The 23,732-nt window shown below is 46.0% G+C and overlaps 3 protein-coding genes across 4 annotated transcripts in view; 2 read left to right on the forward strand and 1 right to left on the reverse strand.

Moving 5' to 3' along the window:
* LOC310830993 (ectonucleotide pyrophosphatase/phosphodiesterase family member 7-like) overlaps positions 1-9,634 on the forward strand; it is a 29,010-nt gene extending 19,376 nt beyond the window's left edge. Inside the window, exons 4-5 of the mRNA XM_083710955.1 lie at positions 3,761-4,092; positions 8,579-9,634. Of these exons, the coding sequence (XP_083567081.1) occupies positions 3,761-4,092; positions 8,579-8,639 (393 nt within the window). The 3' untranslated portion in view covers positions 8,640-9,634. The remainder of the gene's footprint in view (positions 1-3,760; positions 4,093-8,578) is intronic.
* A 1,168-nt stretch (positions 9,635-10,802) lies between these two features.
* Positions 10,803-21,118, forward strand: EEF2KMT (eukaryotic elongation factor 2 lysine methyltransferase). Of its 2 annotated transcripts, XM_083711000.1 has the most exons (8): positions 10,803-11,183; positions 15,050-15,112; positions 16,019-16,099; positions 17,016-17,117; positions 17,639-17,772; positions 18,871-19,181; positions 20,082-20,231; positions 20,456-21,118. In XM_083711000.1, the coding sequence occupies exons 1-8, from the start codon at positions 11,055-11,057 to the stop codon at positions 20,554-20,556; spliced, it is 1,071 nt and encodes a 356-aa protein (XP_083567126.1). In that variant the 5' UTR covers positions 10,803-11,054; the 3' UTR covers positions 20,557-21,118. The 2 variants fall into 2 exon arrangements, with proteins under 2 accessions (XP_083567126.1, XP_083567127.1); XM_083711001.1 differs by lacking the exon at positions 16,019-16,099.
* Positions 21,119-21,643: 525 nt separating this feature from the next.
* LOC310831008 (olfactory receptor 2K2-like) lies at positions 21,644-23,014 on the reverse strand (the record flags this gene model as incomplete). Its single annotated transcript, XM_083711008.1, has 1 exon — positions 21,644-23,014. One exon carries the CDS (start codon positions 23,012-23,014, stop codon positions 22,079-22,081), a length of 936 nt encoding a protein of 311 aa, XP_083567134.1. The 3' UTR covers positions 21,644-22,078.
* Between the last annotated feature and the right edge of the window lie 718 nt (positions 23,015-23,732).

Raw genomic sequence — 23,732 nt, forward strand, 5'->3', positions numbered from 1 at the left:
ACCTGCTCCTTCAGGGGCACAGTTGCCCCATTCAGGACCAGGGAGTCCCTCACACCTGCCCACCCCGTCCCCCAAAAAGAGTACTTTTGTCTTGTCAGGATTCAACCTCAATCTGTTAGCCACCATCCATCCTGCAATTGCCATAATTCAGGGGAAGGGAACCTTTGGTCCTCCAAGTGTTGTGGAACTAATTGTTTTTATATATGAACTTGGTTTGTTGTATGTTTTTGTTCCCGATGTTTTATTGTTCTATCCCTCTAAGATGTTTCATAGGAAATGATTCATAAATGAAAGGGAATGAGGAAATAAACGGCAGCACCCACCATACCTGGCCCATGCAGGCAGCCCAAAGTAATACTGGACAGAAGCTTTACATGTTGAGGTGCACTGTTAGACATGTCAGGAGGCAGAGATTTCCGTCTCGTCTTGTGTTCATTGCACTCAGCACTTTTAACCTTCTGCAGCACTTTGGCTTCCACTAAAACCTACATCCCACTATTCACTGTGCCCAAAAACTATTTCAATTTCAGTGGAAGGGAAACATCAGATGCAACGTAAAGAAATAATATATAATTTAACATAAAGACTGTGGACTAAAAGAAAAAAACAATACTGAACACTGCTCATATTTGACTGTGTGATTTCCATTCTTGAATATGCAAATCGTAGCCAATTTATGCTCCCATTTCAATTTCTGATGGAATTCTCCCTATGCAAAATACACACTCCACTGGCTGTGATCTTAAATGTTTGTTATTCAGAATAGTGGTTAAAATTCAAAACATCGTAAAGACTAGTACAATTTTTGTGGGGAAATGACAGTAAGTGCACAGCATGGCTTTTTACTCTCACTTTCGCCTTGGGATCTTTTCCTTCTGATTGCGCCCCCATGTGGCAAACTCTCAGGCATGCTGCAACCTGGAGAGACAAGAAATTCCAAAGATCTGCAAAGTGGAATACATGGCAAAGCTCACCACCTGGGCGTGCATCCTATGGAAATGTTTCCATTGCAAAATGGTGTGCTCCACTGAGCTTGTTGTATCCAAAATGAAAATGTGCACAGAACCTAAAAACATATTCAGAAAAAGTACCATATTTTTTGCTCTATAAGACGCACTTTCCCCCTCCTAAAAATTAAGGGGAAATGTGTGTGCGTCTTATGGAGCGAATGCAGACTGGAGGCTCTGCTCAGCACTCCTTCAAAGAGCCGCGTGGAGCATGTGTGCAGCTCTTCAGGGCTTTTCAGGGAAAAGCCCCCAAGAGCCGCACCCACACTCCGCACGCTCCTGGGCAGGGGATGATGGGGAGGGGAGCCCCTTGCCCAGGAGAGGCTGTGTCCCATAAGCCAGGACAGTCAGCGGGATCGCTGTGCTGTGATCCTGCTGGCTGTCCTGGCTTCTGGCTTCTGGCTTAGCCACTTCCAGGCAAGGGGAGCCTTCATCCCCTTGCCCGGGAGCGGCTGCGTGCGGCTATCCCATAAGCCAGGACAACAAGTGGGATCGCTGAGCAGCGATCCCGCTTGCTGTCCTGGCTTCTGAGATTCAGAATATTTTTTTTTCTTGTTTTCCTCTTCCAAAAACTATGTGTGTCTTGTGGTCTGGTGCGTCCTATAGAGTGAAAAACACGGTGCATAGTATGACCCTCCTTGTATGGAAGGGGTGAGAAGGGGGAATGGATGCACCTCTGTTTTAAAAACTCCCCGCTAGCATGTCAAGGAAGTGACCAGCCTATAGCAGAGGAGGAGATGGGACTCCAGGGTCTCTCCTCCCTCAGCTGTCACCTGGCAGGAGACCCTGCATGAGCCTGCAGCAGACTGAGGAAGGGAAAGGAAGCAGGTCCATTCCCCACTCAGCAGAGAGCTCATCAATGTTTGCTTTCTCCTCTCCTTGCATGCCCCAATCCACCCACATTCTGGTTAGTCCTTACAAGAACTCTGTAACTAAGAATTAGTGCCTGAGTTTGCTTTTTTCCTCCTCTCTCCCCATCCCTTTGCCTCTTATGTTGCACCTTTCAGAGTGCAAGTCATTATTTATATTCGTAAGCTGCTTGGAGGCAGAAATGCTTCTGAATCCCAGCTGCTGGAATCCATAAGAGGAGAGGCTGCTCTTGAGCTCTGGTCCTGCTTGTCCTCAATGGGCATCTGAGTGGTCACTGCAAGAACAAGATTCTGGGCTAGACGGACCATTGGCCTGATCCAGCAAGCTCTAATTGTGCTCTGCAGGCCTTTTTTTCTCAGCTGAAGAGCACAGTGAAAATAGTATCAATAAAGATAAAGAGCCATTTCCCCAAACAAGCTAGTTTTCAGTCATACAGTTGCCGGCCTGCGTTCTCAAGCAGTGCAATCTGCAGTTCCACAAGCTATTTCTAAACATGTAGACTGATCTTCAGACCAAGTTAACACAGTTCATGCATCCTGAAGCATGAAAGACCTCTTCACACATCATACTTTTTTTTTTAGGTGTACGTCTGAAGTTTTCAAAGCATAAGGCTAGAATAAACCACGGATGTGAACTTGGTGCCCAGTTTCGAGTGGAGCAATAGTGACATATAGTGGCTGATGCACCAAGTCCTAAGGCTTCCAACATTTGGAAGGCAGTGATGAGAACTGAGAGGTTATGAGAGGTCATGCTTTGTATGAATCATTTTGACATTGCACAGTTATCTACTTGTCTGTCTGTCTATCTATCTATCTAACTATGTATCATCTATCTATCATCTATCTATCGGTCTGTCTGTCTGTCTATCTATCTATCTATATCTATCTATCTATTCCTTGCACACATTTCCTCTTGAGTGACATGTTTGCAGAGGGTTACCCATGGCATGCCCATGGTGCATTTTTAGATCTAGATTTAATATCAACACATTTTTCCTGTTAAAATATTCAAAGGGCTTAGAATGAAAACCAATAAAAATACAGTATAAAACACTCAAAGTGCATATTTTCAATACTGTATTACAATCATAGGCCCCTGCTGCTGCTGCTGCTGCTGCTGCTGCTGCTGCTGCTGCTATTGCTACTGTACAGTTTCTGGGGCTGTTTTGCAGATCCCCAAAGAATCCATCCAAAGAGTAATCTTCCTTTTGGCAGCTGCCTTGGATAGTGCTGTGCTTAAAAGAACCCACCCTGTGTACTCCCCCACAAACTGTTCATCTAGTCAGCAGAGCATGAGGCTCTTAATCTTAGGGTTGCGGGTTCAAGCCCCACGTTGGGCATAGGATTCCTGCACTGCACGAGGTTGGGCTAGATTAACCCTTATGATGATCCCTTCCAACTCTATGATTCTATGGTTCTTTTAATGAGAACAGGGGGGGATTATACTAGTCCTGGAGCTGATCTAGTTTATTTCTCTCCCTTTGAAATCAATGGGAAGAAAAAAGTGTCCCCCCAAAACAAAATTAGAGAAAGGGTCTGGGAGAACTGAAAGAAAAATGTCTCGTCCACCACCAGTACCTTCTGCTCAAACACAGCAGGGCATAGGAAAAGGCAGATTGTCCACCTCCAATTCCCACACCCACTTTATGATTGCTGTGTAGTATCCCCCCCCAAAAAAAAAACCACACACACACACATCTATGCTGCTACCCATCGCTACAGCTTGTGGTTACAAATCCCATAATTTAATTCTGTGTTGCTTAGCTATGCACCCAGATGGAATCGTTAAGGAAGCACTTTCCTCCAGAAACCTAAGAGCACTTCAGGCATGCAATAAATATAAGTGCACAAACCATTGGAAATGTGCTTACGTTCTCTTTTCAGAGGTTCATCCTCTACGTCAACAAAGGTGACCATGGATTTGACAACGAAGACATGGATATGAAGACCATCTTCAGAGCTTTTGGTCCAGATTTCAAGAAGGGCTATTTGGCACAACCCTTTGACACCATCCACATTTACCCGTTGATGTGTGAGCTCCTGGGAATCCACCCCGAACCCAACAATGGCTCTTTGGCATTCACTCGCAACATGCTCCATTCAGCACAATCCAGGAACATCCTTATTCCCATCCTTGTAGGAGGCATCCTGGGAGTCCTGCTTCTTCTGATACCCATCTCCATAGTGTCCTACAAGGCTAGTCAACGTCAGAAGAGGTAAGCCGTGTTTCCTTCTTTGTTCCCTAGTTCTGGAATGGCATGTTGTGGAAGGAGGAAGCAGGGGTAAAGAAGGCCAGTGTTGGCACCTGGCACCCTCAGGCAGCTGACAGGATCCATTGCTACACAGGAACACAGGAAAATAACTTATTTGGAGTCAGACCATGGGGTCCACTATTGTCCACAATGACTGACAGCAGCTCTCTGGGAGTTCAGGCAAGGGACATTCTCAGCTCTGTCTGGAGATGCCAGGGATTGAACCTGGGACCTTCTGCATGCAAAACAGATGATCTACCACTGAGCTATGGCCATCTGCCCTTTGGGGAAGGGCCACAGTTCAGTGGTATAGTATCTGCTTTGCATGAAGGAAGTCCCCAGCATCTCCCAGTTGGGGAGGTAAAGACTCCCCTACTTGAAATCCAGGAGAACCTTTGCCAGTCAAAGGTGCAAAGGTAAGAATCACATAAATTGCCCTGCCCACTTTTGGCTCTGGCCCCACCCACCACTGAGGCAATGTGTCCCTCAGGCTGAAAAAGGGTCTTTCCACTCATAATGTACTACATAAGGCAAAGGACAGGAGTGTTCTTATTCCTGAGAGGCAGATCAGCAAACGCCAGCTAGCAAGCCATTCACTGCAAATCCTGTTTTATTCACTCCTCTAAGAAATAAATATAAAAATCTGCATCTTCACAAATCACATCCGCACTCTGAAACCACAATAAAACACCAGCATGCTCTTTTCCCGGTCATAATTTTGTCATGTTTCACTAACACATTGATTATTCAGCAATGAAATATCAATGCAAGCCTTATTACACCCTATGAAAACATCCTAGTAAACAACATGTATCTGTATAAAACTTTCACGTGGATTCAATCAGCCGGCAATTATGAGGGCCATTTATTTCATTTATTTATTTATTTTTGCTTGCGACACTATAAAACATCTCTCATGCAATGTTCATTTCGCCTTCTAAATTGCTGGGCCCGTAAAAAGGGACATCTGCACTGCAAACTATGGCTCAGTAAAATTCGCAAAATGCAACCCGCATTCATAGAGAATGCAGTGAAAAACACAGGAAGTTTATCCTTTGCCTGCTTCATTACCCTACTCCGCTCCCGCTTGCACAGATGCAGCACAGAAACACAATACAAAAGATCAGAAAGGCCTAACTGCAGGGGTAAGGATCCTTCTTCAGGCCGAGGGGGGCCACATTACCTTTTAGGCAACCTTCTCGGGGCCAGACACCAGTGATGGGCAGGAGCAGAGGCAAAAGTGAGTGCTAAAGATAAGGTTCTTAGAGGATAAGGTTATCCATGGCCAGTGTGGTGTAGTGGTTAAGAGCAGGAGACTCGTAATCTGGTGAACCAGGTTTGATTCCCCGCTCCTTCACATGCAGCTGCTGGGTGACCTTGGGCCTCTCAGCCTCACTCGCCTCACAGAGTGTTTGTTGTGGGGGAGAAGGGGAAAGGAGAATGTTAGCCGCTTTGAGACTCCTTAGGGTAGTGATAAAGTGGGATATCAAATCCAAACTACTACTCCTCCTCCCCTCCTCCTCTTCTTCTTCTTCCGAGGATAGCTATGCTCTGCCTCCATGATCAGAGCCAACACATCTAAGTACAACTTGCAGAAAACCGCAGGATGGGAGAGGGCTCTTGTGCTTGGATACTGCTTCAAGATTTCCCACCAGTATCTGCCTGGCCACTGTAAGAACAGGATGCTGGACTAGATGGGCCACTGGTCTGATCCAAAGGCTACTTTTATGTTCCTAGGCTATTTTCTACACACATCCATCCAGAAAAGCACTGCATTGAGCTAGATTGACCAGTGGTCTGATTCAGCGTAAGGCAGCTCCCTATGTTCCAGGCACCAATCAAACCAAGACCCACTGGGCTTTAGCAAGGGCCTCATGGTAGCCTTGTGTGCCTTCAGACCATACTGAGAGCTTTGCCTGCTGGACAGCTACATCCCAATCCATACATTCATCTTGAGATGTGCAGATGAGTGGGAGCCAGTGTGGCACAACAGAGCCACCCTGCCAGCTCTGGCATCACTGCAGCTTGTTGTTGTTGTTTAGTCGTTTAGTCATGTCCGACTCTTCATGACCCCATGGACCAGAGCACGCCAGGCACTTCTGTCTTCCACTGCCTCCCGCAGTTTGGTCAAACTCATGTTGGTAGCTTCGAGAACACTATCTAACCATCTCATCCTCTGTCGTCCCCTTCTCCTTGTGCCCTCCATCTTCCCAAACATCAGGGTCTTTTCCAGGGAGTCATCTCTTCTCATGAGGTGGCCAAAGTATTGGAGCCTCAGCTTCACGATCTGTCCTTCCAGTGAGCACTCAGGGCTGATTTCCTTAAGAAAGGATAGGTTTGATCTTCTTGCAGTCCATGGGACTCTCAAGAGTCTCCTCCAGCACCATAATTTAAAAGCATCAATTCTTTGGTGATCAGCCTTCTTTATGACCAGCTCTCACTTCCATACATCACTACTGGGAAAACCATAGCTTTGACTATACGGACCTTTGTTGGCAAGGTGATGTCTCTACTTTTTAAGATGCTGTCTAGGTTTGTCATTGTCACTGCAGCATATTTGGATGCAATAAGGTGGCAGCAGGGTTAGGACTCTATGGAGGCACCATCAGATTGGCACCCGCAATGCCTCCATGCAGCCCATACCTCCTTGCATACGAGCCAACTCCTAGGTGCCAAGGGGTCTTTGGGCCCCCCAATAAAATATTTGAGGGGGACTGGGCCCCCAAAGGTTGATGGGCATTGCCATTCAAATGGTGTGCATGCACCGTGTCATGTGATCGATTATGGGGGGTAGGGCTTACCTGGGCCCCCCATATATTTTATTCAAGTTGGCACCCCTGCCTCTTTGCCAGCCAGGAATTTATTATTAATTATACACCACCTTCCCCTCCCCAATGGCAAGGAGTTCAAGGTGGTGTACATGGTTCTCCCCTCCCCATTTTAACCTCACAACAACCCTGTGAGGTAAGCTAGGCAGAGAGACAGTGACTGGCCCAAGATCGCCCAGTAAGCTTCATAGCTGAGTAGGGATTTGAACCCAAGTCTCCCAGGTCATGGTTCAACAAGAAACATAGGAACAGTCTTTGGATCTTGAGAAAGAAACGCTTGTGGTCAGCCCTGAACAAGTCCACATTAACAGGCATGCGTTTTAGCTGGAATACTTCCTGCATTCCTGAGTGTGCCAGGATCTGATCAAGACTACAGCTAGTTGCCATCTCATTAAATAATGATATTCCACTACTCCCTAGCTTGAAATATATCTCCAGTTGTGGGCTCTTTTCTTTTTCTTTCTCTCCCTTTGCATAGAAACCATTTCCAATCCCTAATTAACAATAGCATAGCAGATGTTTTATTAAGCATATCATCTATCTCTGGATAAAAAGCATCTAGAAACGACTTCGGCAATCTGTTAGAAGCCAGAACGCTCTACGTAAACAGCGACAAAACGCGTCCATTCAAAACGCATTTTCAAAGATTGCACATATGTTTTTTTGCTGGTTTTGTGGGCTGTGAAATGGGAAAGCAATCAGCTTTTTGTGAACAGCTTTGCCAGAGCAGAGGAATATAAAGTCTCTTTAAAAAAAAAAAAAACCAATTTTGTCAATTGTTATGCTTCTAGCTCAGGTATAAAAATCTGTTACCCAGTACTGTTGCTCATTACCCCAATATCCAAGCAGCGAGAGATTCTGGGGGGTCCCAGAACATACCCAGGGTTCGATTTCCTTAGGATGTCTGCAATGTCTTTGGGATATATGCCTTTATGTACACCTATAAACAACCTGAACATAGGATGGAGAGGCTCACAGCATTAACACTGCAACATCTTGCTTCCCCATGAGGTTTCCAGAGAAAGTGTGCTCTGCAGCATGCCACTGATGCCATAATAGCACATGAATTGATACAAAGCCATCCATACTTCATTCTGCTTTATTAGTTGCTCTGTGCTGCTTCCGCAATGTCACCTCATTATCATCATTGTCCGACAAAAGCTCGACTAAACAACAACCAGAACATTTGATGTATAAAAGGCTGTGGGATTTCAGCAGGAAGGTAAGGGGCATGCATTGATTGGAAACCAAGCAGTATGTCTGCCCCAAAACTTTTGCAGGTGCAAACAGTATTAAAAGCAGGGTGCCTATAACTACCCCGATACCATGAGCACAAATAATCATGAATGCACAATAAAAAGAGATGTCTAGATGGGGCTCCCAACCTGCAGCACTCGCAGTTCTGTCTTTGCTGTGCCCCTAGAGGAATCTTACCTGCTCTGAGCTGTTAAGAGGTTCTGTGTCACCTTAAAATGACAGTTCTCAAATTTAGAAACCCTGCTGTGTGCAATGAAACACTCCCCTCCAAAGGCAAGTTAATTTTAAATTCTATTTGAATACCAAAAACGCTCTCCAAATCATATCTGATTTTCTCTCTCTCCAAACGCTCCCATCCATTACAGGAAGAAAGATGAGCATCCCGAAGAAATGAAAAAGACAGCGCCGCCGTCAACTGGCTTATGATGACTCACTTTCATGTTCAAAGAAGGCACTCTTGGAATGACGTTGTCCAAGGCTTAGGTTGCACACCCTGCAGAATGAGATGCTCATGAGGTGTTGAAAGAGTCCTCTGAGAGGTTGGATAGACTGTACCATGTCAAACCACAGCAGGGCAGCAGAGGCCGGATTTATTAGGGAGAATGGGGCACTGCCCCACCCTCACTTTCCATCAGCCCCCACCTGCCCTCCCTTCTTACTTACAGCCAGTTCAGGGGGGGCTGGTGGCCCTGGCTGTCATCTCCATTGTCCTTAGCCTCAGTGGTGCCCTTGTAGACTTAGTTGGGGGGGTGGGGAAGATGGGCACAAAACAAGCATTAGTTGACTCTGCCTATCATTGGCTATGGCACCAGGTGATCTGGCAAGATGGACAGGGTGGCAGGAAACACCCATTTGCCTTTCAGGGAGGGGGGGGGGATTGCAACATCAATTCTCCCAGAGAAGCAGCCTGATTCCACACGCTTGACCAAAATCAGGAGCAGTAGAACCACCATCTCAGTAACTCAGTGCTCCAAAGTGATATTCTTTTGTTACAGACTTGACCTCATACCCAATAACATTTTGCTGCTGAAAAAGTAGGAGTGCACTTAAAAACACCCCCAAAGTTATCTGCACAAGCTCCAGGGGTGTCGTTAGGGGCTGGTCCAGAAATCTTTGGCACTGGCCCCCAGAACCTCTTGCCTCCCCTCCCCGCCCCCCTTTTTGGTAGCCATACATTTTTTGCTTACTGAGCAGATGGGTAAGGTGAGATCTCAGCCACTGGAGAAGGGCTTTGGCGCAGTGGGAGAGCACCTGCTTTGCCTTGGTTCAATCCAAGACCAAAATTTGTGTTTCTATATAAAGGGCTGATTTAACAAGGGAACATAGGGAGGTGTCATTTGCACCCACATTGTTATATTAACACAAATTGTTATATAAACACAATACGGGATGTCTTGCTGCCTCTTGGAATAAAATAGATATGCAAATCAGTATGCAGTGCTTTTTTTTCTTTAAAAAAATGTTTAGGGGCACTCTCATTTTCCTACTCCTATTGAAATAGTGCCCCTCAATGATTCACAAAATGTTTAGGGGTATGCGTACCCCTGCGTCCCCCCAGAAAAAAGCACTCTCAGTATGTATGTATGTATTGCATTTAGTGCATATGCACCCTGCTCTTCAGCCAAAAATGCCCCCAGAGTAGCTTACATACAAACCTATTAAAACAAAGTAGTCCCTGTCTGCAGGCTTACAATCTAAAACACACAACGCACAAGGGGAAACAGAACAGGAAGCGAAGAAGAAGAAAGCAAACTCATAAACCGTCTGTTGTTTCAACACACCAATTGAGCGCTATCAACTGGTTGCTCACGTTGACAGAAGCAGTGAAAGCAAATATTTGCATCAAGCCAGCAATGGGAGAGAAATTCTCATTAGTTCACATTTCACATCAAACCTGCCTAATCTGCACTACCCAATGCAATAAGCGAACCAAAACATGGCAAGCCTATGAAACTCACACTTCTTTGATTTTTGCAGTGCAGTTGTCCAACGAACCATAGGCACGTATTGGGTGGGTGGGGGTGCATAAAATGCATATACCTGTCAAAATAATGTACAGAGGCTCTGTGTCGCCCTCCCCCAGGGTTACCCAATAGAGAGGCTGGGGCACACCTTTTGGGGTAGAGGTCTGACACCCGAGACTACATGTGCATAAACATTTGGTACTTTGGATGCGGGTGGTGCTGTGGGTTAAACAACAGAGCCTAGGACTTGCTGATCAGAAGGTCGGCAGTTCGAATCCCCGCGACGGGGTGAGCTCCCGTTGCTTGGTCCCTGCTCCTGACAACCTAGCAGTTTGAAAGCACGTCGAAGTGCAGGTAGATAAATAGGTACCGCTCTGGCGGGAAAGTAAACGGCGTTTCCGTGCGTTGCTCTGGTTCGCCAGAAGCGGCTGTCATGCTGGCCACATGACCAGGAAGCTGTACGCCGGCTCCCTCGGCCAATAAAGCGAGATGAGCGCTGCAACCCCAGATTCGGCCACGACTGGACCTAATGGTCAGGGGTCCCTTTGCCTTTACCTTACTTTGGAGATGGGTAGTCTGCACCGCCCAAGTATAACTATTATTATTTACGAAATGCCACTCTGCTCATGCCACAAAGCACACTCTTCCCTATTTACTAGCCGCTCGCAAAAGGGAAAAAAAACCTGGAACTGAAACAAAAACCTGGGGAGTTTTACACGCCGCTTTAGACACCCAGCCAGCCCACAAACCGGGGTTGCCCGGCGATCCTCCCCCTGTTCCGGAAGGCCGGGCTCCGGAGCCCAGGAGGCGCGGCTACGAAGCCCGCCCGCCGGCGCGCACGGAGGAGGAGCGGGAGGAGGAGGAGCGGCCGTCGCCGATGGAGGAGCAACAGCCCCGGCAGGAAAGCGCCGCGTGCGAGCCGAGAGAAGCCCCGGAAGAGAGCGTGGCGCTCCGCTTCCAGCGCGGCTTCCTCGCAGGGAAGCGGCTGCGCGATTTGCCCTGGGAGGTGAGGAGGCGGAGCGAAGGACGCGCGGTCGGAGGCTGGCCTGGGCGTGCCTTGCGCGGAAGCAGGGGACTGGGCGAGCTAACCCCATCGGCTAAGGATGGGAACGGGGGAGTCTGGTTCTGTTCGGGAGGCGGCAGAGGGGCTTTGTTGGGGGACAGAGGAGCAGTCCTTTGCATTAGAAGAAAAGCCTTAGACGGAGCCTTTGGTCTGCTACTGGCTGAAATAAGAATTCGGCCGCGTGGACAGAAGTGGTTTTTTAAAAAAATAAAAAGAACAACAGCTGAGAGCACGCACAGAGTAGTTTTCCCCGGCCACAGTTTAATCCCAGCCAGCATCTGTTGCTAAGAGCCTGACTGCTGGATCAAGCCAAAGGCCTCTTTAGTCCAGCATCCTATTCTCACAATGGCCAATCAGAAACCCAGAATCCCTGTATATAAGAGCACACTCTCCAGCAACTGCTATCCAGATCCTGATACGGGAAGTTGCAACCATCATGGCTAGTAGCCACCGAATTTAAATGCATCAGAGAGTAGATACAGTGGTACCTCGGGTTACAGACGCTTCAGGTTACGCTCCAGAAATAGTACCTCGGGTTAAGAACTTTGCTTCAGGATGAGAACAGAAATCATGCAGGGCAGCAGGAGGCCCCATTAGCTAAAGTGGTACCTCAGGTTAAAAACAGACCTCCAGAACGAATTAAGTTCTTAACCCGAGGTACAACTGTACTTCTGTGGCCTTCCTGGTCCAGCATTCTATTCTTACAGTGGCCGAACAGATCCCCTGGTTGGTACGCCTGCAGGCAAATCTCTCCCCACCTGCAGTTGTCAACAAGACTCTCCGTACTGCTATGTGGCTACTGGTGGTGGTGACCTTTGCATAGCTGTAGCTTTACACCTTCTTTGCAGATAGTTTCATTTTGCACTTTATTATAAATTGTCCACCCGGAACTTTAGTTGAAGGTCAGGCAGGAAATGTTTTGACAAATAGATAATGTGCCCGTTCGATCCTAGGTTAACCTGAGCGTGACCTGCCTTGGCGTCTCTCCCGTTTTGTGAGATACACTACCTAATCCGCTCCTGGAAGAAAGGCTTAAAATGGAAAAGCTATTCTTAATCCATAATTGGACCGTCTACCCAGGGGTTTAATTAACCTGGACATGAACTCAACGGTGGTTGAGTTGCAGCCAAATCCAATGCAAAAACTTTTGAACTTCCAAGGGAAGAGCTAGAAAAATCTCAGGTCAAGCTCCAGCATCGCCAGTTAGGGGTGTGAAAGATTCCTGATCTGAACAGCTCCTGGAGAGCCGCTGCCAGTCAGAGTAGACAGCACTGAGTTTGATGGACTAATGTATAAGGCAGTTAAGACCATTAGTCCATCAAGCTCAGTATTTGCCTACCCTGTGTGTCAGTGGCTCTCTGGGGACTCCGGGGTGAGAGTAGCTCAGTCAGTAGAGCACGAGACTCTTCATCTCAGGGTTGTGGGTTTGAGCCCCATGTTGGGCAAAAGATTCTTGCATTGCAGGGAGCTGGGCTAGATGACCCTCGTGGTCCCTTCCAACTTTACAATTCTATGATTCTTCAGACCAGGAACCTTTCCCAGCCCTAACTAGAGATGCTATGGCTTGGACCTGGGATCTTTTGCATGAAAACTAGGTGCTCAGCCACTTATAGCTTGCTCAACTCATTCTCTGTGAAGCAGTACGTGATACTCTCAGACCTTCCTTTAGGCTGGAATCCTAAACATAAGAACCTCTGAAGTGGGAGGCAGAGGGTATTAGAGCTGCTCCTGCGTTTGACCTGTGTAGGGGAGGACTGCTGGTTTCTCCCACCCCTTTAGGATAACCAGGCAACAAACAAAAAAGACTCGTATTTAAGGCTGATGAATGTTCTGTAAGCATCCTTGTCGCTTTTGATCAATGACCGGGTCTAAAAATTCTTTCTTCGTTCAAGCATTCATATGATTTGCAATAAGCTCATCTCAGCAATATTGAATGTGACAGCTTACCACTGTATTATTTTATCACTAAATAAGCAGATATGAAAATAGCTGCCAAAAGTAGCTCCTGACCACCTTGAACACAACCGCTACTTCTTTGGAACACTCCAGGGGTCCCTGCACTGAGAATCCTGGTGTTGGTGCGGGTATTAGATGCAATCCACCCACTTGCTCCATGCTGGAAATGTACAGCTAGCACATCCCCCAATAGTTAGCAGATTGACCTACAACCCCTAAGAATAAGACCCATTGAACACAGTGGGCCTTCCTTCTAAGTAAAAATGCATGAGATTGTGCTGTTCGGGGCCATTAAAAGGTAAAGGGACCCCTGACCATTAGGTCCAGTTGTGTCCGACTCTGGGGTTACGGCGCTCATCTCGCTTTATTGGTCGAGGGAGCCGGCATACAGCTTCTGGGTCATGTGGCCAGCATGACTAAGCTGTTTCTGGCGAACCAGAGCAGTGCATGGAAACGCCGTTTACCTTCCCACCGGAGCGGTACCTATTTATCTACTTGCACTTTGACGTTCTTTTGAACTGCTAGGTTGGCAGGAGCAGGGACCGAGCAATGGGAGCTCACCCCATCACAGGGATTCGAACTGCCGACCTTCTGATCGGCAAGTCCTAGGCTCTGTGGTTTAACCCATAGCGCCACCCGCGTCCCTTTCAGGGCCATTATTTGGTACTTAAAAAGACTTGAGCCACAGGCCCGTGACACAGATTTGCATCCTAGGAACTGAGGTAGTTGCCATTGGTCCATCTAGCTCAATATTGTCTGCACTGACTGGCAGAGGCTCTCCAGGAGTTCAGGCAAGGAATCTCTACTAGCCAAACCTGGAGATGCTGTGGATTGAACCTGGGATCTGCAATCTCACTCTTAAAAAAAAAAACCTTAACCAACAAAATGCAGTGTTGCATTGGCTGAGAAATTCCACTAGCCCTTTATGCCTGCACGGAGCTCTGGATTTCTTGTGCGGTATGCTAGTAGCAGAGAGTATTGCTTTAATTTAGTTTTTTAATAAAGTTGTTTCTCCCCTCAAAGTAAAATTAAATAGGGGCGATTTTTTCTTTCCCAGAAAGTTCTTTGCCTGATGCTTTCATTCATCTGTTAACAGCATTTGGTAATTTAAAGCAGCAGCAACAACAAAAGAGTTTAATTTCAGCAACTGAAACCACCAGAGAATATTTCCAGCGTAGATCAGAAAAGCAGCATTGCAGCAACTGCTGCTACAATGCACACAATAAATAGAATTAAATATCACTCTGCTAATTGCTACATTTGCCTTTCCTGTCGCGTTCCATTATTTCCTAGCTGCTTTGGGTAGCAAGAGGCCATAGCTTGGTGGCAGAGCTTCTGCTTTGCATGCAGAAGGTCCCAGGTTCAATCCCAGGTAGGGCTGAGAACGATTCCCTGCCTGAAACCCTGGAGGGCCGCTGCCAGTCAGTGTAAGATGGACCAATGGTCTGACTCATTATAAGGCAACATCCTATGTTCCATGAAGCAACTTCCAAACATTCCAAGCAGTGTAACCAAGAAGTGGTATCTAAGACAGAGCTATGCAAATGAAAGGTTGGGGCTTTGCAGATGGAAGTGGAGCAGATTCCAGTGGCTAGATTCACCGTATGCAAAAGGCAGCATTAGCCCGGGGTAACACACACACACACACACACACACACAGACACACACACTTGCAGAGGGATTGTTCTCAAAAGTTGTCCAACTGTGTCCATAGCTTATACAAAGTCTTAACCCACTTTCTAGTCTGCAAAAGCTTACGCCATAATAAAATTCATAGTTGGGGTGCCACAATACCTTTTTGCTGCTCCCTCCTCACACACCTTACCTGATCATTTATATTTCTTGTGATCTAGGATCTTGAACAGATACTAAAGAATTCAGAAGACTCCTCGCCACTGCTGACTGTTTTACAGAAGGTAAACATCTATGGATAACTGAATATACTTCATGCTCCATATGCAATTAGATACTGTGAAGAAACTGAGGTGGGGGGGGGCAGCTGCGGGTGAATCTGGTCCCTCACAGACACTCTACCACTTTTTCTAGTGATGAGTTTTTCTCTTTGGGTTTTGTTTTGGGGGCTTTGGGAGGAGGGGTGACCAGTTTCATATTGCAAGCAACAGTGCATCTTCACACTGATCTACATCTTCAGGAAAAGACATGCGGCAGAGCCTTTCAAAGACTGTGCCACCAGAAAACAGGTGGGGAATTTGATTTTTGAGGGTTTTTCTCTGTAAAACAACATGGGAAATAAGCATGTTGGGTGGAAAAGGGGTCCAAAATTATCATTTTTCTGAAAAGCTTGCTTTCACTGGGCAGTGAATTCATACAGTGAGGCAGCAGTCAGTCACCCAAACTCCCACCTATTATAATGGTGTAGGTTGGTGGGGGAGGGGGGCTGCCTGGATTATATCCATGGGTCTGTTTCAGGCCTGTTATCCTGCATCTATGAGGTTTAGACTCTAATAGAAGAAGAAGCTGAACTGGTTGGATAATATAATAGCGTTAGCTGGCCAGCTAAATCCTGCCAATTATATGTCCAAAGAGGTTTCCCTCTTGATTTAAATTACAATGATTGCATCATCACTTTTCCAACATGTTTTGTAACATATAGTTGTGTGTGTTACTTTGGCCCGAGGGTAGCCAACTCCTCTACAACTACAACTCCCATCACCCCTGACCATTAGCTATCTGCGGCTGATAGGAGTTGGAGCCAACAACATCAGGGGAGGCAGCGGGTTGGCTACTCCTACTTTGGCCTGGGACACACACAGTTATTTCAGTGTGTTGCATTTATCGGCTTTTGCGTTTATTTGTTTCAGACTGTTTTTCACCCACTGTGCTTGAAGTACCCTCTCTCAGTGAAGTATAGAAGATGCTTCTTATCAGAGCTTATTAAGAAGGTAAAAATATGATAGTAATATGGCTTATACCATTGAAGTTCTGATAGTTCAGTCGTTCATGGTGTCATCACCTGGAGATTAAACCACTCTAAGGCACTCTTCGTGGGTCTGCCCCTTGAAGACAGTACAGAAACTTCAGCTGGTTTTAAGTGCAGCTGCCGGACTGCTGATTGGAACTAGTTGATCCTATATTTTTTATTTTATTTGCAGAATTTTATACCCACTCTTCAGCCAAAAACGCTTCCTGCCTGTCAGTTTCCCATAGGCACCCAGTTGGCCGGTGTGAGGGCAAGATGCTGGACTATTTGGGTTATGTGACTTGTAGGAAAGCCCTATATGGCCTAGGACCCTCGTACCTACGGGACTGCCTCTCCTGGTATGTCCCACAGAGGAACTTACGGTCTTCAAACAAAAATATCTTGAAGGTCCCAGGCCATAGAGAGGTTAGGCCTGCAAGAAAGAGCTGTTCCACCAGGCCTTTGGCCAGGGCACAGCCTGACTCCCTCCTTTGGCAATCTCCACAGAACTCTAGCCCAATGGTTGCCATCAATTTGATTTGAATTAATTTTATAATGAAATGATTTTGGAATGTTGTATTATTTTATTGTTGTTAGCCACCCTGAGCCCGGCTTTGGCTGGGGAGGACAGGATATAAATAAAATGTATTATTATTATAGGAAAGAACCCTCACTCTGGGGGTGGGAGGCTTGGAACCTCCCCAAAACAGCTCAGTAAGGACTGAGCATGCTCAGTATGCATGGAATGCTGGTGCCCAGATGTGGGAGGGAGGATGGAACGGAACAGCTGGAAACCAGAACGGCTGCACTCTGCAATTGCAACATGAACCCACGACTGTGTTTGCCTGTGTGATATTCAAAGATCACTGGACTTCTGGTTCTTTCTTTTTTCCATGCAGCATGAGTCTATGGGTGCTGAACCTCTGGAACAGCTGTACGAAGCGATTGGGGATGTCTTAAACACTGAAGAAACCACACAGTGTTATAAAAGCTATTTACTGGTAAATAAGAATGTCTTTATTCTGTGTGTACTGTGGGTGACCTTTCTTTATGGATTTGCATTGATATCCCTCTTTTCCTCCAAAGTGCTCTGGGTGAAATACGTGGTTCCTCCCCCATTTTGTGCTCACAACAACCCTGCGAGGTTGGTTAGGATGAGAGACAGCAATTGGCCCAAGATCAACCAGTGAGCTGCATGACTGAGTGGGGATTTGAAACCAGGACTGCCAGATCTTAGCCAGTGGAGTAGTGGCAAAGTCAGAGGTGCGGGGTTCCTTCATGATAGTAACAGTCAACCCCCCTTCTAAGATTATGCAACCTTTATAAGACTATTGCATAATTATACAATAAGAATAATTGGGGATGAATTGCAACCATCAGGGCAGAACTCTATATGTGTTACCTTTCTGTTAGATCTACTGTTTTCTGTGCATTTTACATGGGGAAATGATTTGGAGGGCTCAGGTATTTAAGTGTTTTCTTAAAATATTATGGTGTATTGCTCTCTTTTCTTTTTTGGTAGCCCTCTGGAGATGCCATTACACTTTGTGAGAGCGTAGCAATTATTTCACGGGGAACCACAGGCCTTGTTACGTGGGATGCTGGTCTCTTCCTGGCTGAATGGGCGCTGGAGAATTCTGCAGTTTTTTGCAACAGGTAGCTATTTCTTGTTGTGCTCGGTCATAGGCAGACCCCAGTGCTGGTCAGGGCTTAGCCTTGGGATCCATGCAGAGGTTTGTGAGGGGCTGTTGGAATGCAAACCAGACGGCAGTTTAGTTTTGCTGTCGGTGGTATTGACATTTTTGTTTCCACGGTGGTATTGACATTCTGAGTCGTCGTTTCTAATGCTGTTTTACTATATCTTGTCAACCACCTTGGAACTGATAAGGAAAGGTGGTGTGTGCATGTCTAGATAGATTGATATATTAATAAATTTATGATTAGACTTAAATAAATAGTATTTGGTGGTATATTTATTTATTTTTATTTAACAGGATTTATATACCAATTAAAATGTCAAAGCCTTTAAGGAGCTTTCTTAGGCCTGTCAGTTTCTCAGCCTAGCCTACCTCACAGGGTCGCTGTGAGGATAAAATTGGGAGAAAGAGAAGCACCTTGAGCTCCTTAAAGGTGGGATATAAATGTAATAAATACCTAAAATATAAAATATCCATTAAAATGGCTGAGGAAATTAGACTTCAAAAAGAAGCTAGCCTAACTTTTTTTTCAAAATCAAAGCATTTTTTAAAATGTATGTTATTAGATAAAATTACATTTTAAATCCACATAAAAATGTACATGTCTGGATAGGCGTGGTCAACCAAAAAAAGTGTAATATTCAATGCAGTAGTTCTTTCAGTGCAAGGACTTTTGGCCGTGCAACAGGGCTTTCTCTCCCTCCCTCGTCACCCACTTCTCAAGTCCCCTAACCCCCCCCCCCCAAGCAAATTCGGGGAGGGTGAAGGGAAAAACAGGGAGAGGAAAAGAGTGGAGTTCTGCTGTGCACACAAAAGTCCTTGCATAAGGTCATTGGATACGTCCCAAGGTTTATATATATAAGAAAATTGTATATGTATGTGCGTATGTTGTATATTTTGATCCAAAGATGCTTGAAACCCAAAAATGATTTGAAAATGTGGGATCTGAATATATGAAAAACCTGCTTTCAGCTTCCCTGAAACCTTTAGCTTCCTACATTTATTGCTCATATCCTCGTCTTCTTTAACATGATTTACTCCTGTTCACTTTTCTTAGGAGTGTTTTGGAACTAGGAAGTGGGACTGGACTGACAGGCATTGCAATTTCCAAAGCTTGCCATCCCAGGACGTACACATTCAGCGATCACCACGAGTGTGTTCTTCAACAGCTGTCGGAGAATATCCGCTTGAACGGCCTGTTTCTGCCGCCTGGAACTTGCGGTCATGGCGTGGCAAAACAAGAGACCTGTGAGGCTGAGCTTCCTAGAATCCAGGGCCCTGAAATAACTGTAGCAGAGCTTGACTGGAACCTAGTTACAAAAGAACGGCTGGCAGAACTTCAGAGCCCTGACGTCATCATTGCTGCAGGTACAGTACACTGAATGCAAGTGTTATGTTTAGACCAGGCATAGGCAAACTTGGCCCTCCAGATGTTTTGGGACTACAACTCCCATCACCCCTGACCACTGGTCCTGTTAGCTAGGGATGATGGAAGTTGTAGTCCCAAAACATCTGGAGGGCCGAGTTTGCCTATGCCTGGTTTAGACTACTGTAATGTGCTGTGGGTGGGGCTTCCCTTATGACTATTCTGGAGGCTGTAGCTGGTGCAAAATGCCACTGCCCTTATCGGGTGCAAATCTTGCCAGTCCTCAGGGATCTGCATTGGCTGCCCATTAACCCCTGGATCCTGTTTTTTACATTGAGAGTCCTGAAGATCTCTGGAGCATATTACCTCAAAGACTGTATTCACGATCCATTATTATATGTGGAACTCTGCTGTTTTTGCCACAGCTTAATGGTTATCGCCTTGGGGTAAAGCAGAGATGGGTTTTTTTACAAGCGGCTCCAGTGTGGTGCCTCCAGCAAGACCAGGCAGTTAATTTTTTAATCCCCATACTATTTATATAATCAACAACATAGTGCTTAGTTTCCAAACACATAGATCATCTCAGTTGCCCTCCTCCACACACATTGTCAATATCTTTCTTTAAAATTGTGGTGCCCAGAACTGGACTCCAGGGTCTGACCATTTGGGGTTTCAGACAGCAGCATCCTCTGATGTCACTATGACACCAGGAGACTGACAAGTGGATGACCCTGCCCACCTCTCAAAGTTGGGGGGCCCAGGGGTTGAGGAGATAAAAATTTAGCCTGCCAGCCAGTAAAGACTCTATCCAATAGCTTTCTCCCAGATTTCCCCCCATGTACTTCCTGCTTTCTTCATTTTCTTTGTGTGTCTGTTTTTTGAATGCACCTTTTTCCAAGCAGATGTGGTATATGATCCGGAGCTGACACAGTCCCTTATTGGCATTCTGCAAAAGCTTTCCAGCTGCAACGGTGATGGGGAGGCCCCAGAAGTCTACATCGCCTGCACAATTCGAAACCCAGATACTTACTGCCGGTTTCAAACAGAGCTTGGTAGGTGTCCTTACTCTCAGAATCTTGAACCAGCTATAGATCCCAGAATATATTGGGGGGGCAGGAGCCGTGACTGTTTAAGTTGGCATTGTAGTACTTTAAATGTATGGATTGCATGTGGTCCAGGTAATCTGAATCTCTAGGTTTTGCAGATAAATTGGGATGAGGAACATTTTGGCAGCCTTGCTGAGTGTAACCCCTTTTCTTCCTGTCTCTCATTCCAGGTAAAGTTGGGATCAGATGGCAAGTTGTCCCCAGCCCTCAGAAGAATCTTTTCTCTTATGACCAACATGCTAATATAACAATTCTAAGATTGCATGTTTAAATTTCTGTTGTCTCTAAAACACTCATTTTATCATTAATCCATCAAATTTTATTATGCCATCACAGACCTGTTAAATATCTGCATACAGTTTCTACTAAAACTGTTTGATATCTCATACTAACTTTTGAATTTTCTTTCAAACTTTAATAAAATCTGTTGGGGAAGGAAAAAGCAAATTCTACCAGAATATGAGTTAAAACAATATGGTGCATTTTATAAAAGATGAAGAAGAGGAGAAGAACTCAAACAACACTTTTGAACTCACAAAAGTGGTTTACTAAGCTTTGAAACAGAGCGAAAAATCCAGCAACTGTGACTGTACATAACCGAGGTCTGTTTGTAAGGTGAAAAAGAGCAGCCTGCTGGAATAATTGTTTAACGGCAAGTGAAGGATGTCAACTGGACTCTAAATAAGAAATGTTGCAGCAATGGAAGGAAATGATGATGATGATCATATGTTTGAAACAGGAGCGGGAAACCTGATTTTAAGAAATTGTGTTAAATAAATTTGGTTTAATTTGTAATAATTTGGAAAATTAATAAAAATGATTTTTTTAAAAAATCCAACAACTGTTTCTGTGCAAAGGTCAAAGTTAAATTTATTGCTCTGCCCACCACCAACATGCGCCCCCAGAAGGCAATGTGGCCCTCACCTGAATAAAGGTTCCTTTCTCCTAATGTAGGCCTTCTCCCCAGTTGCTACCACCTTACCCTCAGCATCCGGATCACCCAAAGGAGTTACTCCCAGCAGGTGAGTGTCTGATATTATTGCCGCCTTTGCGTCCCGTCACATTGACCACCACGGAGGTTCCTCAATGAGATGTTGTAAAAGTGCCAGGAAAGAAAGAAGGAAGGGAGGAACGCCAAAATCATGCTACCAATTACTGTAGCTACTTATTAAAGTTATGTTTCAGGGATGCTAGCTAATTAGTAAAATAATTAAGACAATAAAACAGCATGACAAAATAGGCTTCACACAAGAGTTCCATATCCTCCAAAGGCACATGGGAAGTTGTGTTGCACCGCTTCATAGAATCATAGAATTGGAAGGGATCCTGAGGGGCATCTAGTCTCAACTAAAGCAGGAATCTCAACTAAAGCATCCTAGACAGATGGCCATCCAACCTCTGCTTAAAAACCTCCAAGGAAGGAGAGTCCACCACCTCTTGAGGGAGTCCACTCCACTGTTGAACAGCTCTTACTGTCAGAAAGTTCTTCCTGATGTTTAGTCGGATTCTCCTTTCTTGTAACTTGAAGCCATTGGTTTGAATCCTAGCCTCTGGAGCAGGCTAGTTTCTACACACATGTCTCTCTCTATCCTCCATCCAGGCATGCAAGAGGCACCATCAGAATTCAAGGATGCGTTCCAGCCAGGCTAAAATACTCAAGGAGGGTGTGAAGTAGGGGTATGATCTGGGGACAGGGAGAGGGCATGGCTTGGGGAGAGTCTGAAGGGCCAGACAGAGCTGGAGGGCCACATTTGGCCCCAGGGTTCTGAGATGCTCCACCCCTGTCTTCTTGCTCAAGGTGCTTTGGATCGCCTCAGCAGTTTCAGGAGGGCCTCCTTGACATCGTTGTTCCTCAGACTGTAGATGATGGGATTCAGCATGGGGTTGATGACCGAGTAGAAGAGAGAGATCAGCTTGTCCTTCTCAGCTGAGTAGCTGGCCTTGGGCCTCATGTACATGAACATCCCACTCCCGTAGTAGATGGTCACCACGGTGATGTGAGCTGAGCATGTGGAGAAGGCCTTCCGCTTCCCATCCATGGAGGAGATTTGGAGGATGGCGAAGATGATGCGGACATAGGACAGCAGGATTAAGACAAACGGCATGAGCAAGGTGAACGTGCTCCCTGCCACCATCATGGTCTCATTGAGGGATGTGTCGTCGCTGGGACAAGCCAGCTGGAGGAGGACAGGAACTTCACAGAACAGGTGGTCAATGACGGAATTGCACAGAGACTGCTTCATGGTCAAGGAAGGGACCACGGACATGAGGAAGCTGCCAAGCCAGGCCCCGATGGCCAGAGCGAGGCAGGTGCCCTTATTCATTGCCATCGTGTAATGCAGAGGGTTGCAGATGGCAACGTACCGGTCGAATGCCATGACCAGGAGGAGGAGGCACTCGGCCGCCCCCAGGAAGAGCGTGATGTACACTTGCGCAGCGCACAGCTGGTACGAGATGGTCTTCCTGGCCACTAAGAAGTTGGCCAGCATCTTGGGGACCACTGCAGATGTGTAGCAGATGTTCAAGAAGGCCAGGTTGCTGAGGAAGAAGTACATTGGGGTGTGGAGGCGAGAATCCAAACAAGTCAGAGTCAATATGGAGATGTTTCCAAAGAGGGTCACTGTGTACATAATGGACACAAGCACAAAAAGGAAGATCTCCAGTTGGGGATGGCCCAGAAATCCAAGGAGGATGAACTCGGTGAAAATAGTGAGGTTCCTACTTTCCATTCTGGTCACAAGTAGCTACCTTAAAAAGCAAGAAGGAAGAAGTCACATTTCCCGTAGGACCAGAAGAACATAAGAAGCTGCTTCGTTGGACCTATCATTGCTCCATCTAGCTCAGCATCGTCTACACTGACTGGCAGCTGATACCCTGGTTCAATCCTTGGCACCTCCAAGTAAGTCTGGGAGAGATCCCCCTGCCTGAAACCCTGAAGAAATGCTGCCAGTCAGGGAAGACAATACTAGGTGGACCAATAACCTGACTCAGTATAAAGCAGCTTCCTATGTTCAATGCTTTACTCAGTCCACTACCTGGAAAAATTATTGAAGACCCCGTACTTCATCATTACCACTCCAGTCAAACTAGCAGCCTCTTGGAGGTGCTTTTTATTTATTTATTTAAAAATTGTGCACACTTTTCTGTAACATCCACACATCAGACACTTCCTATGCCTGAAGTGTGCCAGCTGGTCATTAAAAGGGTGACGGTTTTAAGAACTGGTGCTGAGTTTGATTTCCCCACCTGCTCATCCCTCCCTGTCCTTTTGCCTTGTGTGACTGTAGTAAGCCTGCAAGCCGAGACTGTCTTGTCTGAATTGACTGTCTGTAAGCCAATCTGGGAGCCTTTTTGGCTGAGGAATGGGATACAAATGCTGTAAACAAATAATAATTTTTAGCTTGACCTTTGAGAGCAGAAGTGAGTGTGCACCCTGTACTCAGGAAT

The sequence above is a fragment of the Podarcis gaigeae genome (assembly GCF_964106915.1).
Source record: "Podarcis gaigeae genome assembly, chromosome: 14".
Lineage (NCBI taxonomy): Eukaryota > Metazoa > Chordata > Lepidosauria > Squamata > Lacertidae > Podarcis > Podarcis gaigeae.

What these genes read in the sequence shown, in the direction of transcription:
- EEF2KMT (XM_083711000.1), top strand. Translation starts at nt 11,055, where the DNA reads ATGGAGGAGCAACAGCCCCGGCAGGAAAGCGCCGCGTGCGAGCCGAGA. An exon ending in TATCAGAGCTTATTAAGAAG is followed by an intron (nt 16,100 to 17,015) that starts GTAAAAATATGA and finishes TTTTCCATGCAG; the next exon opens with CATGAGTCTATGGGTGCTGA. An exon ending in TGACGTCATCATTGCTGCAG is followed by an intron (nt 19,182 to 20,081) that starts GTACAGTACACT and finishes TTTTCCAAGCAG; the next exon opens with ATGTGGTATATGATCCGGAG.